The following is a 17,378-nucleotide window of genomic DNA, read 5'->3' as shown; positions in this document are numbered from 1 at the left end:
TGGGACCAGAGTGGTGAGAGCATGGAACTAAATTATTCCAACAACATGGATGAACCTGAAAGTGGAGTCTCCCCCCAAAGCCTCCAAGTAAGAGCCCAGGTCAGCTGACACCTTGATTTTAGCCTTAGGAAACCCTGGGCACAATACCTCTCCTGGCCTTAGGATCTATGGAAACAGAGAGATAATAAATGGGTATTGTTTTAAGCTACTGAGTTTGTTGGAATTTGTTACACTGAAATAGAAAAATAATACATCTACCCTTAGACCCTATAGTTCTAGCCATTTTTCCTGCCTTTCAAGGTGAATTCTTTCCTCTGTGGACCTGAGTCTTGTCAATCCAGGGACCTTGCTTTTTCAATTATACCTCTTCTTCACAGAGTTGATCACTGTCTTGAACAAATACCTCCTTGAGATCCTGGCTTCTCCTTGAGCTTGAATCTTCTGTCCAACCAAACTCTTTTCTACTAGTCTTCATCCCAACCCTATGATATAGGTGTTATTGTTATCTTTATAAAGATAAATAATTTCCTTAAGGCCCAAGAATGACTTATGGCTGGACTGAGAATCATATTCAGTTCTTTCTGGTCACAGCCCAATTGCATAACCACCTCCTTTCATTATTTCTCATGCTAGCTTCATTCTGTTTCTCCTTTGCTAAAACTGACAAGGATTTGAGGAAACTATTTTTTTGGAGTGATTGCCTTATTGCAGTTTATCATGAATTGTTTCATACTGAAGTATAAAACATAAAGTGTAAAACTTCCTTGTAAGTATTTGTGTCTTTAGTCATTATTTCTAATTCTGAAATGAGAATCTTAATTTTCTTTTTTCTGTCATCAAGCTGTGACATGTGCCCATAAGCAGGGACAGAGATTGTTCTCAGTGCCAGTGTTGGGGGTTGATGGGGAGAAATGATTTCAGCTTCCTTAGCTGCTGGCTGGCGCAGGGTGATGGACATCCGGTCCCTTGACTTTTCTCTTGAGTCCCTTCCCAACCTCTCCTAATCCTAATCTTAATCTTAATCTTATTTCTGTCTTTTTGGGACTTCAAGACTCCCAGTTACATACTGGTGTATTTCTTGTCACTAACTTTCTTTATTAATGACGGTTGATGTCTTTCTTAGATTGTATCTTCATATATCTTCCATATATTATCTTCCATATGTTTTTTGAGGTTTCTCCTTTTTAAAAGTGTGCTATTGAAAAAAAAAACTGTGCAATTAAAATGCAGAGAATTGTTATTTTAATTAACATTATATTATTTCAACCTCTGGTAAATTATAATAGGAGTCTTTTTTCCCCCCATTCTTTTGCTGAATCTTATCCTACATTTAAATACTTATAATCAAGGACTGACCTGTGTTGGTGATGAGAATCTGAAACATATATTTCAATGTGGCACTACTTCAGGGTAATTGTATTTTTCTAGCCCGAAAATTATTTTTCATTAAAAAAATGGAAAAATACAAAATTTTATTTTATGAATTTTTCTTCTCTGTGTGTATTAAACTTTATTTTCTGACAGTCCCTATGATGACCTTTACAGTGAATTTTTTTTTTTTTTTACCTGATAGATTCTAAAAGAAAAGGATGAATTGAAAAGCCAGCTTTATGCAGCGTTACAACAGATAGAGAATCTTCGAAAGGAATTGAATGACGTCTTAACCAAGCGTGCCCTTCAAGAGGAGGAACTTCACTGTAAGGAGCAGAAACTAAGTGATATTAAGGCTCATCAAGCTGACCTTGAACTAGAAGTCAAGGATTCCCTGGACACTATCCATAGGCTGGAAAGTGAATTGAAGAAGCAGAGTAAGATTCAAAGCCAGGTGAAAGTTGAGAAAGCTCACCTGGAAGAAGAAATCGCAGCGCTAAAAAAGGGCCAGGCCAAGGACAAAGCTCAACTTCTCGAGATGCAAGAGGCTGTCAAGGACTTGAGTGCCATCCGGGCCGATCTCGCTAATAAACTGGCTGAGGAACAGAAAGCCAGGAAAGAGGTGCTTAAGACCCTTGCTGACCTCAAGACACAGGTGAAATCTAGAGATGAAGAAACAGCTACAATTGTTACACAGTTAAAGCTAGAACGAGATGTTCACCAGAGGGAGCTGGAAGATCTCACATCATCATTGCAGAGTGTGAAAACTAAACACGAGCAGAACATCCAGGAGCTGATGAAGCACTTCAAGAAGGAAAAGAGTGAGGCTGAGAATCATATTAGGACACTGAAGGTACCTGTGCTGAATTATCCTGATGATACTGAAGGAATTTTTCTGGTGGCTCATGAAGTTAATAAAGCGTAAACTTTTAGAGATCATTTTGTATTCCTAAGCACTGAAGGGAAGATAAAACTAACAGTAAAGAGGCTTATTCTTGCCTGTTCGGCCGGGTTGAAATGAGTTATAGCAGCCACCTGGGAGCACCTATTTCAGAGCACTGAAATCCTTTAAAAAGAACGTTTAGCTATTTTGGGAGTTCAGGAAAGGCAGAGGTGGCAGTAAGTCGTGGACCTGAAACGTGCCCTCATTCAACATTTGTGACCTCCCCAAAATATAAAAGGCAAAGACTTGTCAAGGCCATAGAAGCTATAACCACAGTCCTTATTGGCATGGTAACTAAAGTGGATCCGCTTATGAGCTGTGTAAACCCAAGGCTTTTGAGATTTACCCCTTCTTTTCCAAATCAAAGTTGCCTGGATAAATGCTTAATTGAGATCCGGCATTTGGGGAAATGTTTCTAGGGTCTAATGGTATCAGCATTATCCCCACGCAGGGGAGTTATTTCATAACATGATTGTCAGGAGTGTGATAAATCTATCCCTCCTTCCTGCTTTAGTTTTTTTCCATAGTACTTATCATATGATATAGATTCCATATTATTGATTTTTTATTCTCCCTTTATTAGAATGAAAAGTCCATGAGGACTGAGATTTGAGTCTATTTTGTTTACAGCCATATCTTCAGTGCCTAGAACAGTTCCTGGAACATTGTAGATATCTGTTGAATAGGTAAATAAACAGATAAGTCTTCAAAGGTTAATTATAAGTTTTTCAAAATTCCTTGAAATAGAACTACCATAATAATGCTTATGACGAAAGATGAAATTATATTGAACTATCTGACATTTGTCAAATGCTTTCAGCTATTTTATGAATTCTTCCCCAATTCCATATAGCCTACTGGCTGTAGTGGATTTGGGGTTATTAATTGGGGTGAGCAGAGCAGAATGGAGGCTGGAAGAATAGGTAAGAGGGCTTTACTATATTTCATTGAACCTAAGACACCATCAGTTGTCAGATGCATCATTATATCTACTAAGAAAAAAAAATACATGATATACTATCAGCTGCAAGACAACATCCCAAGACAGAGATGGTAAAATGTGAGAAAATATGTCTTAATATTGATGAAGTATGGCATAATAGTCTGTCAGAGTTGATGAGGACATAAAAGTAGAATCAGAGTTATAGAGAAGAGCTAATCTTAAAGAAAATAAAATATGTGTCGTATGTTGATTGATTGGCTCTTGACAATAATAATAATACCAGCAGACTTTTGTTTGTTTGTTTGTTTTACTACTCAGTTTGTGCTAGTCATTGTAAGAAACTTACGTGGGTTAACCATTTAATACTCATGTCATCCCTGCAGATTGTTTGGTATTTTTTTCTCTAATGAGGAAATTAAAACATAGGAAGTTAATAGCTCAGTGTGTTACATTTGGAGACTAGTGGCGACCGGGTTTGAACTTAGGTAGTCAAGTGCCTATGTTCTCAACTACACTGCTATACTGGAAAAGGTTTAGAATTGATGATGACTAGGTATAGACTTGGGTGACTAGGTGGATAATGAAGCTCTTTGTCAAGGTAGATAACACAGAACAGATTTGGAGAGAACAGTGACAAATCCAGTTTTTTAGCATGTTGAGTTTAGGTGGAAAGGACCTGAAGCCTAACCATGAAAGTCTAGGTAGAACAGTTTTCAGTGCATAATGGGTTAGACATTAAGGAGGAAATTGGGATTAAAGTTAAATATTTGGGATCCAGTAACCCATTGGTGGTAGTTGAAATCATGGGATTTGGATGAGATCGTGTAGGGAGAAGAGAATTAAACTCTAGAACACCAATCTGTAAGGGAAGTACTAAGAAAGAGGTTCTAGCAAATAAGAATAAAGGATTATATGAGAGACAGGAGGGAACCAGAAGAGAATGGTATCTTGGAAACCTAATTGTATAACAGGTTATTTTAGTTTCTGTTCTATGGAAAGTGTAAAGCATTCAAACAAAGGGTTTTAATATAGATGGTTTTTTGCACCCATGCTGTTGATTGCTAAATGTAATAGTCTGATCATGATGCTGAATAAATGTGTCTTAAAAAAAAAAAAAAAAAAAAGGAAACCTAGGCAGGGCATTTCAGGAAAGGTATAGTCAAGAGTGTCCAATGTGGCGGACAGGTTAAAAAGAAGAACTAAAAACATATTCCATTTGTCAGAGATTGGTGGAGAAGGTCGCTGAGGAATTGTGAGGGGGTTGGATCAAAACAGAGTGCATAGTATTCAACAGGAGACTGGGTGGTTTTCCCCATCCTTTCTTTAGGAAGTGCTTTGTGTTCATGTGTGGTGAGATGACAGTAAAGCTGTAAGAAATTACCTTTATGTAAAGAATATGTAATTTAGAAATATGCTGTAGATATTCTGAAATTTTTAGGCATTTTTTAAATTCGAAAAACAGATATAGGAGGGGTGTTTTAACCACTCTTTAATGTAGTACAAAAGCAGCATAAGAGCTTAAAAAGAGAACCAGAGATTGTGAAAGCCCAGCACTTTTTATTTTTATTTTATTTTATCTTATTTTATTATTATTTTTTTAATGTTTACTTATTTTGAGGGTGAGAGAAAGAGAGAAAGAAAATCCCAAGCAGGCTCTGGGCTGTTAGCACAGGGCCCCACACAGGGCTAGGTGCCAGGAACCATGAGATCATGACCTGAGCCCAAATCAAGAGTTCTGCACTTAACAAACTGAGCCCCCCAGGCGCCCCCCAGCACTTTCATTTTAAAGTTAATGAGTTGCCTATCAGGAACAACCCTTGCCTCCTGCTATTTCATTTACATAATTCTATACTTTTTACTTATTTATGTTAATTAAAAGGAGTTAATAATGGTCATCATAGGTGATTTAGCATACTGAATTATGTACAGGAGGACTTTGGACAAGTAGCTCTATAAATGTTATATTTCTTTGGCTTTTGGCTTCACCTTTATTAGTTTTCTGAGTCTAACAAATGCCTATACGTTACCCATATTTTTTCTCACAAAATATATTTTCCCCATCTAGAACTACCCTTATGCTTTTTTAAAATTTAAATGTAAAATATTTTAATGAAATACTCTATTTACTATTAATATTTGAAGGATATTGTGTTATCACCTCATTATGATTTCAACAAAAATTTTGGTAGAGCCTTTTTATGGAATCAAAAGACCAAGGATTTGAACTCTTTTGCTACTTGCTGGCTTTTTGACCTCAGTCAAGTTACTTAACCTTTTTGCACCTCATCAATAAAATGGGACTAGTAATGTCTTTATCACAGGGTTTTTGTGATATTACTTTGTAAACCTTAGAGTGAGGTGTAAATGTAATAATAAAACCGCAACAAGAAGTACGTTCTTAGTCAAATTTAGGCATTAGCGTGCTGGTAAATATTTCAAAATAGGCTCTCAGGGAGTACAGGGGGAAACACTGATTTACAGGATTTGTCGGGTTTAGTGTTATATAAATACATCATTTGATTTCAGACTGTGAAAGAAGATATCACCGAAGAGGGACAGTGTCGCAAAGAGATGGGCACAGCTGGTTCTTAAGGCTCCCTGAGCCAGCTCCAGCTTGCCGTTGGCTTTAGGGGGAACCTTGTATACCTAAGAGTTTCACTGATCATAAAGAAAAGGCAGAGCGTTCTCTTGAAACCTAAAATCATAATTGAGCAATTTTCCTGATGAGAAACTTTATTTTGTAGTTTTATTTTTGGGTTGTGAAAACAGGATTCCTCATTAAAAATCAATTCTTTTGTTAATTTAAAATGGCATCTAGTCTTAGGTGAATTTTGTGAGGTGAATATACTATAGATTTTGTCGAAAGCTGACAAAACTTCCTTTCAGGACATTGATTCCAATGATCTAATTCCTACATCCCTGATTACACATGTATAATACACTTGTAAAAAGAAAAGAAACATATATTTTAGGAGTTAATATATTTTAAGCAGATCATAGGTAGTTGCTTACAGCCTGTTGGTAACTGGTAGGTATGACCAGTTAACAATGACAAGTGTATGCAGCTGGTTTTTTTAAAAATGACAAATTTACCTTTTTAAAGGCAGTGCAGCAGAGTAGTTGAAAGCATGGACATTAGAGAGAACTCTTGGGTTCACATCCTGGCTCTGCAGTTACTCATTACATATCCTGGGCCAAGTTATGAGTGTCTCTGGGCATCAGCTTCAAAAAAGGAGGCAGTAAAAGTAGTACCTCCCTGGTCGGGTTCCTGTGAGGACCAAATGAGGGAAAACTATGCAGAGAGGTCTGAGAGTAGTGCAGTGCCTGACGTATAGCAAGTGTGTACGTTGTTGTTATTTTTAAATTCATTTAAAATGTTAAATGTTTATTTAAAATAACACTTAAAATGGTATCTTAAGTTTCACGTGCCTGGCAAATCTTTATTGAATCCCATACATGGAATAGATTATTTCTCACTTTTTCTGAAACTTGATTCTGGCTTATTCCAAAAAAAAAAAAAAAAAAAAAAAAAGAGCAAATACCAGGTACTTTCTTATGCTGTTGGTATTGAAACAATCACTGGCAAACTCCTTTTCACGTTAAATTATTTGTAGTTGCTTGGCTGCCATGATTCATAATCCTTTTAGCCTCAAGGGTGGTTCGGTAATTTTGTGGTACTGAAAATACATAATTCTTTCACAAAACCCAGGATCGTAGATGAAGAAACTGATCAGTCAGTACTGTGTCTTAGTATTTCCTTTTTGGGGCGCTTCTGTCATAAGCCCTCAGCAGAGTTGGTGTCCCCTCCCTGGGCCGTCACAGTATCTGCTTCTGCCTTTATTAACACTCCTCATTCGTTGTTGTGGAACGGATAGCTGCGTCTGATGCCTCTACTCTTCATATTCGTTATCTCCGCACCTAGTGTGGTACCTTTCACTGAGGAAGTGCTCTGCGAGCGCTGAGGAGTGATTGAATAAACGCAAAGGGCATTTCCTTTGTGTGTATGTTTCTGGACAGCTGCGTAGAGCAAAATCTTGAAGTTTTTGCCCACTGATCAAATGTGTACTTTTTTGGTGTACAATTTGCCTGTGGCCAGTGGACTTTCTCTTTTCTTCTCTTTTTCTCAGGCAGAAAGCATAGAAGATAAGAATACGGCTAAAGTCCATCGTTGTCAGCTAGAGAAGTTGAAATCACAGTGTGACAGGCTGACAGAGGAATTAACCCAGAATGAACAGGAGAACAAAAAACTGAAGCTAAAATATCAGAGTTTGAAGGACCAGCTAGAAGAAAAGGTAAAAATATGAACGAATGCTCATTTTAAAGACGAATTCAAATTTCTCCTAGGATTTCTTCTTAGGATACGTTTTATGTATTAATAAATGCTAATTGTAGTCTTTCATAGGTAAATTGTATTGATGCCAGAATAAAATGTTAGTTTATTAAAATGATGGATTTTTATTCTTTGAACCAACTGTTAACATTCTACTACATTAGATGTTTAAGTTTCTTCTGAGTCTTGAAATAGTTTAGAGGCAAGGTAGCAAAGAAAGGAATTCTGGTTTATTGAGGACGTGCTATACGTCAGGCATTTATGCTAGTTTATTTACATATGTGTCCTTATTCAGTTCTCACAACTCTGGGTTGGATTTTATTGATCCCTTTTAACCTATGAGGAAACTGAGGCTCAAAATAAAACCTGTAATAGTTAAGTGCACGCTATATGATAGGCACTTTTAATGCTCATGGTAATTTTGTGAAATAGATACTATTATGCTCATTTTTGCACTTGTAGAGATGGAATCTTAAGAAGGTTGGTAACCTTGGAACATCCCTAGCAGGCTTACCACGTTCCTTTCAGTAGATGTGTGTGAATTTATTTTGAGTATCTGCTGTACACAGGAATTGGGTAGAATATGAGGGACTTTTAGAGAGTCACTACTTTTGTGGCAAAAGTCAACTAAATATAGAAGACAGAATATTTTTCTTCTACCTGCTTCCAAAAAGGATTTGCAATTGAGTGTGATAGAAGTCAAATGTAAATAAAGATGACCATTTAAATACTGATAGTAGAAGACAGCGTAAACTGGGCCAAATGAATCCTGTACTTGATAAGGGTTACTAGCATCTGTGAGGAAGGTGCTACCATTGGGTAGGATATCATAAAATGCTTCATAAACCTTCCTTAACGCTTTACTGATCTTTTCCTCTTTTTTTTTTTTTTTTTTTTAATTTTTTTTTTTTTTTCAACGTTTTTAATTTATTTTTGGGACAGAGAGAGACAGAGCATGAATGGGGGAGGGGCAGAGAGAGAGGGAGACACAGAATCGGAAACAGGCTCCAGGCTCCGAGCCATCAGCCCAGAGCCTGACGCGGGGCTCGAACTCACGGACCGCGAGATCGTGACCTGGCTGAAGTCGGACGCTTAACCGACTGCGCCACCCAGGCGCCCCTTCCTCTTTTTTGTATTTTGCAAAATTCCTATATTTTGTACACACACACACACACACACACACACACACACACACACACAGTTTTGTTTTTTTTTTTACCTTTCTAGTAATTCTTAAAATCAAGGAAATAAGATAGAAGTTAGGTGTTTATGATTAAATGTGCTAAATTAAGTTGCTGAATTTAAGCCTACAATCTTGACAACTGCTGCAATTTAGTTCTTATGTCATGTTTTGGTTTTAGTGTGTCCAGTGTTCACACATATTTACTGTATCTCTTGCCAGGGTGTAGTTGCTGTGGAGATAATGCAAAACATTCCAACTTTTCTGTAATTAAAATTCTAGTCAGAAGATTGTGTTAACATGTTTTATATTTACCTATTTACATTTAAGAAATAGTGGTTCAAATTTCATATATTGGAATGTAAAGTTTATCTTGTTCTGCTTAAATATTTCTTCACTGATTCTGTTCATGATGTTCTAGATATATATGTTCTCAGGCATTCAGATAAATGGAGCATTTACCTTAGGACAGAGTTTCAAGAATTATTGACTGTATTCCATTGCTATGTATTGAGCATCTAGTATGTGGCAGGCCTTGTGCCGGGTGGTGAGGGTTGGATGTAGATAAGACACAGGTCTGCAACTGAATGCTTATGACTGGATTGTGAAAAACTAAATCCCTTTCAGTTGTTAAAACTGTGTTGTTGAGTCTTGACATTGGGTACTAATGCAGAGAAAAGATATCTCCTGAGTCTAAACTGGAGAATGATCTTAAAGATACAATAGTCTTAAACACACACATATATATATATATATATATATATATATATATATATATATATATATATATATACCTTATATGCTTGCTTTTCTTTAATAAACTTTTTGTGTGTGTGATTATATACTTTTGGTTGACTTAGCTGTTTATGTTGACTCATGCCTTAGTATATGGCTACATATGAATCAAAATTTTGCTGGGTCAGGGCGTCTGGGTGGCTCAGTTATTTTGAGTGTCTGATTCTTGTTTTCAGCTCAGGTCATGGTCTTACAGTGAGTTTGAGTCCCCCATTGGGCTCTGCACTGACAGTGTGGAGCTTGCTTGGGATTCTCTCTCTCTCCATCCCCACCTCCTCTCTCTTTCTGTCTCTCTGCACCCCCGCCTCAAAATAAATATTTTTTTGTTGCGTTAAGCCATCTATAAATAGGTCTGAGAGGTGATAATAGTATTAGTGGCTATGGGCAGAACGTTGAGTGTCAATCATTTTCTAGCCGTATGTCTTTGGGCAAGTTGCTTAAAACTCAAAGCCTGTTTTATCATCTTTGAAAAGATGATAGAATTAAATGTGAAAGTAATTCTATTATAGAATTAAATGTGAAAATGTATATAAAGTGCTTGGCAGAGTAACTGATATCTAATAAGCTATTAGTAGTGTCAATTAGTAGATGCCATTATTTTGTTATTGTTGTGTTTCCAGATATTGCTGGTTAGTGGTTCAACCAAACAGTCAACCAATCAGCGAGTATTGACTGCCTGTGTTTAGTCTAATAATGTGTTAGGCAGTGAGGGGCCAGGGAACTGGGAATAAAAATTATTGCACAGCTATGCAGATTGGAAGTTGAGAACGAGACTGCGTTGAGTCACTTGAGACAGATGGCCCCCAAAAGGAGGCTCCCTTGTGAAAAGACCTGGCAGTTCTATCAGCAAGTGATATTGAAGGCACGTGTGTTAAGCAAACCAAACAGGTGGGAGGTATTATAATATGTTTTCTATTGGAGGACAGGAATCAAATCTTGATTGTTTTTCCATCCCCAAGATCAGGCATAGAGCCAGGTACACAGTAGATAATTTATAAGTAAATTGTGGGTAAAGAGGTGTGTGTGTATACACACATACATGCTTATACATGTATGTAACAGATAAAAAATATGGATAACCTATGGGTGTGTGTGTGTGTGTGTGTGTGTGTGTGTGTGTGTGTGTGTGTGTGTTGTGGCCAGACTGCAGAAGATAAAAACAAGAAAAGATGAAAATACATTTTCAGTGGGGGGGAAAAAAAAAAAGGCCCTGTGACTTGTAGCCCACAGATTACTATGTGAGCAGTGCAAGTGAACTTGGTAAATGGGGCCTTTTGCATTGAAGAGGTTTCAAATGTGGTTTTTCTGCAATCAAAGGGGAAGCCTTTCTTGTTTGCCTAACACAGCATTATTCTTGCATGCCCGTCTTATGGCGTTAATACACACTTCCCCTCTTTTTTTTTTTTTTAAGTGTTTATTTATTTTAGAGAGAGCGAGTGTGAGCCGGGGAGGGGCAGAGAGAGAGGGAGACAGAGGATCTGAAGCGGGCTCTGCACTGACAGTGGAGAGCCTGATGCAGGGCTCGACCTCACGAACCATGAGATCACGACCTGAGCCCAAGTCTGCCACTTAACCTACTGAGCCACCCTGGTGCAGCATACTTCCTTCTTTTTTAAATGTCTTGCTACTATTTTGACTGCATACTTTAGGTCTTTGTTTTTTGTCATGTTCTTACTTGGTAAGCTAAGAAATGTTAAAATTTCATCAAAATTCATATAAAGCATTAGCATCAGCAGCCTTAATCAGGCGATCAGGAGAAGATTGCTGTTAGTATATATGCACAGAATAACTAACTTTAGCATATTTTCCTAGTGCATTCAGTGGTGATATGTGGTAATAAAATGCATTTTTTTCCAACATCTGATTTTGCTTTAACATCAAATGTTATTTTTCAATTTTACATGACAAAGAGAACAAGTATTATGCAACCACAGAATTTTTACATATGCATTTAAAACTTTATTATGAGCTTCTTACCAGGGAAAAAGCTCTCATGAAGTGTTAGAGATAGAACTTTTTCTCCATCTATAGTGTCATTGAAATTTATTATTCCTTTTGCTTAAAATTTTAAAAGAAAGTATTTGATTTCTTTTGTTCTAAAAGGTTATTAATATTAATCTTTTTATTTTTCTGGTTTTACCTGGAAACTCATAATGTTGTTTATTTTATCAGAAATCTATTTTTATTAGTTTCCCTGAAATCTAACTCATCAAAAAGTTCATGTATAATTAAGTCATTTTTGCTCAGCAGGTCAACATCAAAATTTATATAGTGAAGGTTTTAAATGTTTTATCTATACAGACCTATATCTGATCCAACCTAAAAAAATTATTAAAGTATGAGTTTATTAATGATTATTAATGGTCATTTTTGTGGAGCTTTTCAAATAATTTTGTAGTGTAAGTATTAAACATTGTTTTTAATTTTGAACATATTTACATAATGTTTGAGACATAACTGGTGTCTAAAAAAATTGGGAGAATATTATTTTGTAGATTATTCTGTTCATACTATGTGTATTATCTTGAACCTTATGTTTTAGAAGAATGTTTTATGAAAAAATATATAAAATATTTTATGCAGATACATTTATAAGCAATGCAAAAAATGCTATAAAAATGTGAATAATATTCTGAGATGTTTTCCTATGTCCAATGCAGACATAATGAAGACATTAATTTTCAGGAATTAGGGAAACAATTTAATTGGGCATATTCATTTTTATAAATTCTGAAATTATAGGTTTAGAAAATATATTGTTCTTTATAAGGGAACACTTAAAAAGTATGAAAACAGGGACTCAGTGGGTTAAGTGTCTGACTTCGGCTCATGTCATCATCTCAGAGTTCGTGAGTTCAAGCCCCACATCAGGCTCTGTGTTGACAGCTCAGAGCCTGGAGCCTGTTTCAGATTCTGTGTCTCCCTCTCTCCCTGCTCTTCCCCCACTTGTGCTGTCTGCCTGTCTATCTGTCTCTCTCTCTCTCTCTCTCAAAAATAAATATTAAAAAAATTTTTTTAATTAAAAATTAAAAAAATTATAAAGCAAATTTTCATTGTGGAAAATGCAGGGTACTTTATAGGGAAGGTTTAAAAACTCACCTATAATCTCACCACCTAACTTTCCTACATTCAGTTTTTGGTGAAATTCTTTTCAGGGTTCTTTTCTATACACACAGATACTCAGGTCCCATTTAGGATCATTTGCCATGCACAGCTTCATAGTCTGAATTTGCATGTCATTGAACATTTTTCAAAATCAAGTTTATTTGGGGTGCCTGGGTGGCTCAGTTGGTTGAGCATCTGCCCTCGGCTCAGGTCATGATCTCTCAGTTTGTGAGTTTGAGCCCTGCATCGGGCTCTGTGCTGACAGCTCAGAGCCTGGAGCCTGCTTCAGATTCTGTGCCTCCTCCTCTCTTTCCCCTCTCATGCTCTATCTCTCAATAATAAATAGATGTTAAGAAAAAAAAATTTTTTTTAAATTGTTTATTTAACACCCAGTATTTTATCTGGTGAATGTGGCATTCTTTTGTTGTTGATTACATTACTGTTTTTTCTATTTTAAAATTATAGATCAAGTAATTTCTATCCAAATAATCTAGTACTTTCCGTATTTGGATATTTCATTTGTATTTTTTACTGATTTAATTCTAAGCAGAATTATGCAAATATGCTTCTTGCTACTAGATATTCAAATCTGGAAGAGAAAGACATTTACTCTCTTCATTTTGCTTTCTCCTTTAATCCACCCCTAAACACAACCACATGTAGAACTTCCTCTGTTACTGGAGATGCTGTCACATGGATACATATACCTTGTGATTATAGCTAGCCATGGCAACGTTGGAAGATTTTTCAGTAGTTTGTTTTTCTGCCCCATATCTGTATGCTAGATTTTGATTTTTTTTAATAAACATTGTCTCAGATTTACAAGATCGCACTGTAATATTGTGCAGAGGTGGTGGTTCCCAAAACATTTGGCACCAGTGTAATTCTAAAGTATGAAAGAGCCTTGAACAGTACCAACCTCCCCATTCTCCCCCCTTCTTTTATAGATGAGGCAGTTCTGACCTAAAGAGTTAGTTGACTTGCCCAAGTGTTCTCAGCTGTCCATTGGTAGAAATGGAAATAGGAATCAGGTTTACCAATCCTATTCTCTCTATTGTATCAGAATTTATAGGACCTACTATATTGATTATATAGGTTATTTGGGATGTTTAGTTATCTCATATAATTCTTGCTTATTTCTGTAGTATACTGACTTCTCTTTAGAGGACTTTTTTTCTCTGTTATTCTTTCAGGAAATGAGAATCCTTGATGAAACAATTAGGAGCACGTTAAAGCCACAGATGGTGCGACATCCAGGGCAGTTCATAGGAACCTAAGTTGTTGAGTAGATCAGGATTCATAGAAATGTATTTTTGTTCCTTCCCACAAAATGCTTTATTCAAGTTATTTGTGAAGCGACACCTAGCAACATATTTTAAAGCTATGATTATATTGGATTAAAACATTTAGGAGATAGTTTTCTTATACAAAATGTGGATCTTTGAAAAATGGTAATTACAATTCTCATTTGCAAATGTAATCATGATACCCATTTTTACAGATGGTGGAGACTGAGGTTAAGAGTGTAATATAGTGACTTGCCCAACATTGCACAGCTTGTGGTAGAATCAGGATATGAGCAAAAATTCCTTGTATTTTTTCCCTTTATTTGCTGCCAGTAAAATGACTCACATTTGTATCTTTTCATTGAACTCATAGTGTTGAATTTAAATTTAGGGTTATTATATTCAACAGATTACCATATACTCTTTTATTTTTTTAGCTTTACACCAATTTTGGAAAAGGAGTCATCAGATTTTGTTAGAAAAATCAAATTAAAACCTGATATTGTGACATAAAATATATCCATGGCAAGAAAATATGAATCAATGTTGTTTAATTTTGTGTTTCAGTTCTAATTTGACCATCTGTTAAGGACTGCTACTTTTCATGATGTGGAAAAATACATATGATTGTCAGATGCCTATTCTATAAAATATTCACTACTTTGCAAAATCACATTTCTGTATTTTCTTTTACTAAAAACTCAGATCGTAGCAGGCACAGTTCTCTGATTTCAGTGGTGTGTGTGTGTGTGTGTGTGTGTGTGTGTATTTGTTTTTTGTTTTTGTGTGTGTGTGTGTTTTTCAGTACAAAAAGAAATAGAAGCAAATGAGTTGTGACTTTTTTCACTTACTTTAGGTCATTTTTAAGCAGACTTCCTTTTTCTTTTGTGTTTCATCTATTTTAAAAGTGTTAAGTAGGATAAAGCTGTAGCTACCACATATTAATTTGGAGGCAAATTTAAAGCAGATACTCTAAATAAACACTGACTACGATGTTACAAGTAATTTCCTTTGAGATTGCTGTCATCTTAAAAAAAAAAACCAAAAAAACAAAAATAATAAGATGGTCAAATTAAAGGTAAAATGATAAATTTTGTATATGTCATTTATAAAGTGATTTTAATTGAACCACTTATAGTCATTAAGTCCAGGGTAGTCCTTGACTTTTACAGAGAACTGGCTGAAGCATAAGACTGCTTACCATGTATGAAATACTATGCCAGATTTTACGAAGCAAGTTTAAAATGCAAAGGTGACATGACTATGCATTGACTGGGTTGGGGGGCAGTTACACATGCAGCTGTGGCAGAGGATGGGGCAAGAAGTAAAAGTTGTATAGAAGTACATTTGGTCTCTACTTTCCAAAATGGAACGTAGGTATGGAGAAGCCATTTTCAAACTCTGTTCCATTGGCAGTGACTTTTCCACGAACCATTTGCAATCAAGGAGGTCCACTTTAAATAAAGGTAATGAGTGAAGTCAGAGTTTGCATCTTTATCATTCCTGATTTGGACTTGATTGAGAGGCCTGCCATTTAATCCTTAATTCATTGAGTGGTTGATAACTACAGGGGCTTGAGAGGAAAGTAGTCTTGTTGGACACTATCCTTTAAAATCCTGTACTGTTAGTTTGATTTCATTTAATTTTGAAATTGTGAGTGATACCCATAGTGTAGGAATTAGGCTAAATAATGGTACACATGGTTGTGGTGTGGAAAGCCAAGGGGAAAAGTTCTATATTATATCTGTTTCAGTGCTTTGTTGGAAGTTAAGCAGGCCTAGCCTGCTTGCTTTGGTAGACCCTAAAAGGAAACATAAAATGAATGTCCAGGTTTGTTTTCATTGAGGTTTCTTTCTTTCTTTCTTTTTTTTTTAATCACAATTTAAAATGACTGAATCTGTTTTGTCATTTAATGTTGAACAAGTAATATTCTGTTAATTTTAGGAACAAAAACAAACAGGAGGTACTCATTGCTTACATAAGTTATATTATTTAGAAATTTGTTTTTAAACTTTTCCCCCATATTCTTTCATAAGAATAAATGCATGCTTAAGCATCTTTTAAGAAATAAAAAAAAGGAGAAGAAATCCTGATGGTTTTTAAAGACACTGTAAGCTTATAAACATTTGTCTGGTGATGAATGATGCATTTTTTTCTTTTGAAAATTAAACAATGTTCATTCCAAATGCATAATTTGAAACTCTAGTTGTTTGTTTCCTTGTCCATATTTTGTTTCAGAAATAGAAATGCATCAAAAGTGGCTGATTTTAAATAACTAACGTTATTTCTGTTTCCCAGCATTTGACTTAAGAGAAATACGTAATGATTGCAAAATGGCCCTAAAACTTAATGAATGCATAAAATACCCTTCAGTGGTATTTTTGTTTCCAACTTTGAATATTAATTTCTAGGAATGTATCCAGTACATATCCTGACACCTTTCTGATTATGCTGCCAATGATCTTTGTATTGCTCAATATTCCCCTAGAAAAAGATACTTAAAAAGCCTGAGGCAAGAATAATTTCCTTAAGTGGGGTTAGAAGTTTAAATCTGAATTTCCATTTTTTGGTTTCTGTTTTATGGATAACTTTCCTATGCCTGCTTAAGACTAGGCTCTGGATCGGAAAGTCTTTCATACTCAAATTTTAATGTGCGTCAAATCATATATCCAGTGTTCTAATTATGCCTTACTTTTTTTCAGTTAGCTCTACTGTTTTACTAATGCTCTCAGTTCTTATTCTTAGTATGCTATTAATCCTAACTTTTTCCCTTCCTTTGAAGGAAATAGTGTAAAGCATCTGCTTACAGAGGAGAAGAGAGTATATCTAACCCACAAAATAGGTGCAATTTTACTTTAGGAAACCAATCTTCTAGTAGGAATTACAATGTTCTTTTGCTTTTTAAATACATGTAAAGAATCATCTCATTCTCTCACACATGGATCCGTACTTAATTTGTCAGCAGACCTTATTGATTCTACCCTTAAAACTTACTCTGCATCTGATTGCTTCTTGCCACAAGGCAGTGCTCTCACTTTTGTGACATCACCTTGCCTTGATGGTTACAATAACCTGTAATTGACAAGATGATTGCCTTCAATGAATTTACTAATTAATTTATTGCAAAAATAAACTTACAGAAACACAAGCAGTCACTTGAGTTCAGAGGTTCTGTTTTTTTTTTCATTATCATATAGTTGGGGTCTATTCTGCCTAGTACATAGAGAATACACACACACACAAATGCTCACAGGATGAATGGAACGTAGGAGAATATATATGTTTCAGAAAGATTTATCGATCGACTGCTGTGTGACACACTACTAGGTACTGGGATGTTTAAATAAAGAATAAGATCTCTACCCAACAGGAACTCACAGTCTGGTGGGGAGACAGACATAAAAGACACTCAAATAGTAAGAACT

General features: G+C 35.7%; 1 protein-coding gene across 16 annotated transcripts in view; it reads left to right on the top strand.

The window, feature by feature from the left end:
* CEP128 (centrosomal protein 128) overlaps nt 1-17,378 on the top strand; it is a 383,862-nt gene that overhangs the window by 122,630 nt on the left and 243,854 nt on the right. For all 16 annotated transcript variants that reach the window (XR_006203977.1, XM_042943976.1, XM_042943963.1 and 13 more), the window contains 2 exons: nt 1,574-2,224; nt 7,385-7,549. Coding sequence is in view for 15 of the 16 variants with exons in the window: in XM_042943976.1 (XP_042799910.1) it covers nt 1,574-2,224; nt 7,385-7,549 (816 nt within the window). In the remaining variant the exon portion in view is untranslated. The remainder of the gene's footprint in view (nt 1-1,573; nt 2,225-7,384; nt 7,550-17,378) is intronic.

The sequence above is a fragment of the Panthera leo genome, chromosome B3 (genome assembly GCF_018350215.1).
Source record: "Panthera leo isolate Ple1 chromosome B3, P.leo_Ple1_pat1.1, whole genome shotgun sequence".
Lineage (NCBI taxonomy): Eukaryota > Metazoa > Chordata > Mammalia > Carnivora > Felidae > Panthera > Panthera leo.
The sequence above is the reverse complement of the archived record's forward strand: the minus strand, read 5'-3'. Positions and strand labels throughout refer to the sequence as shown.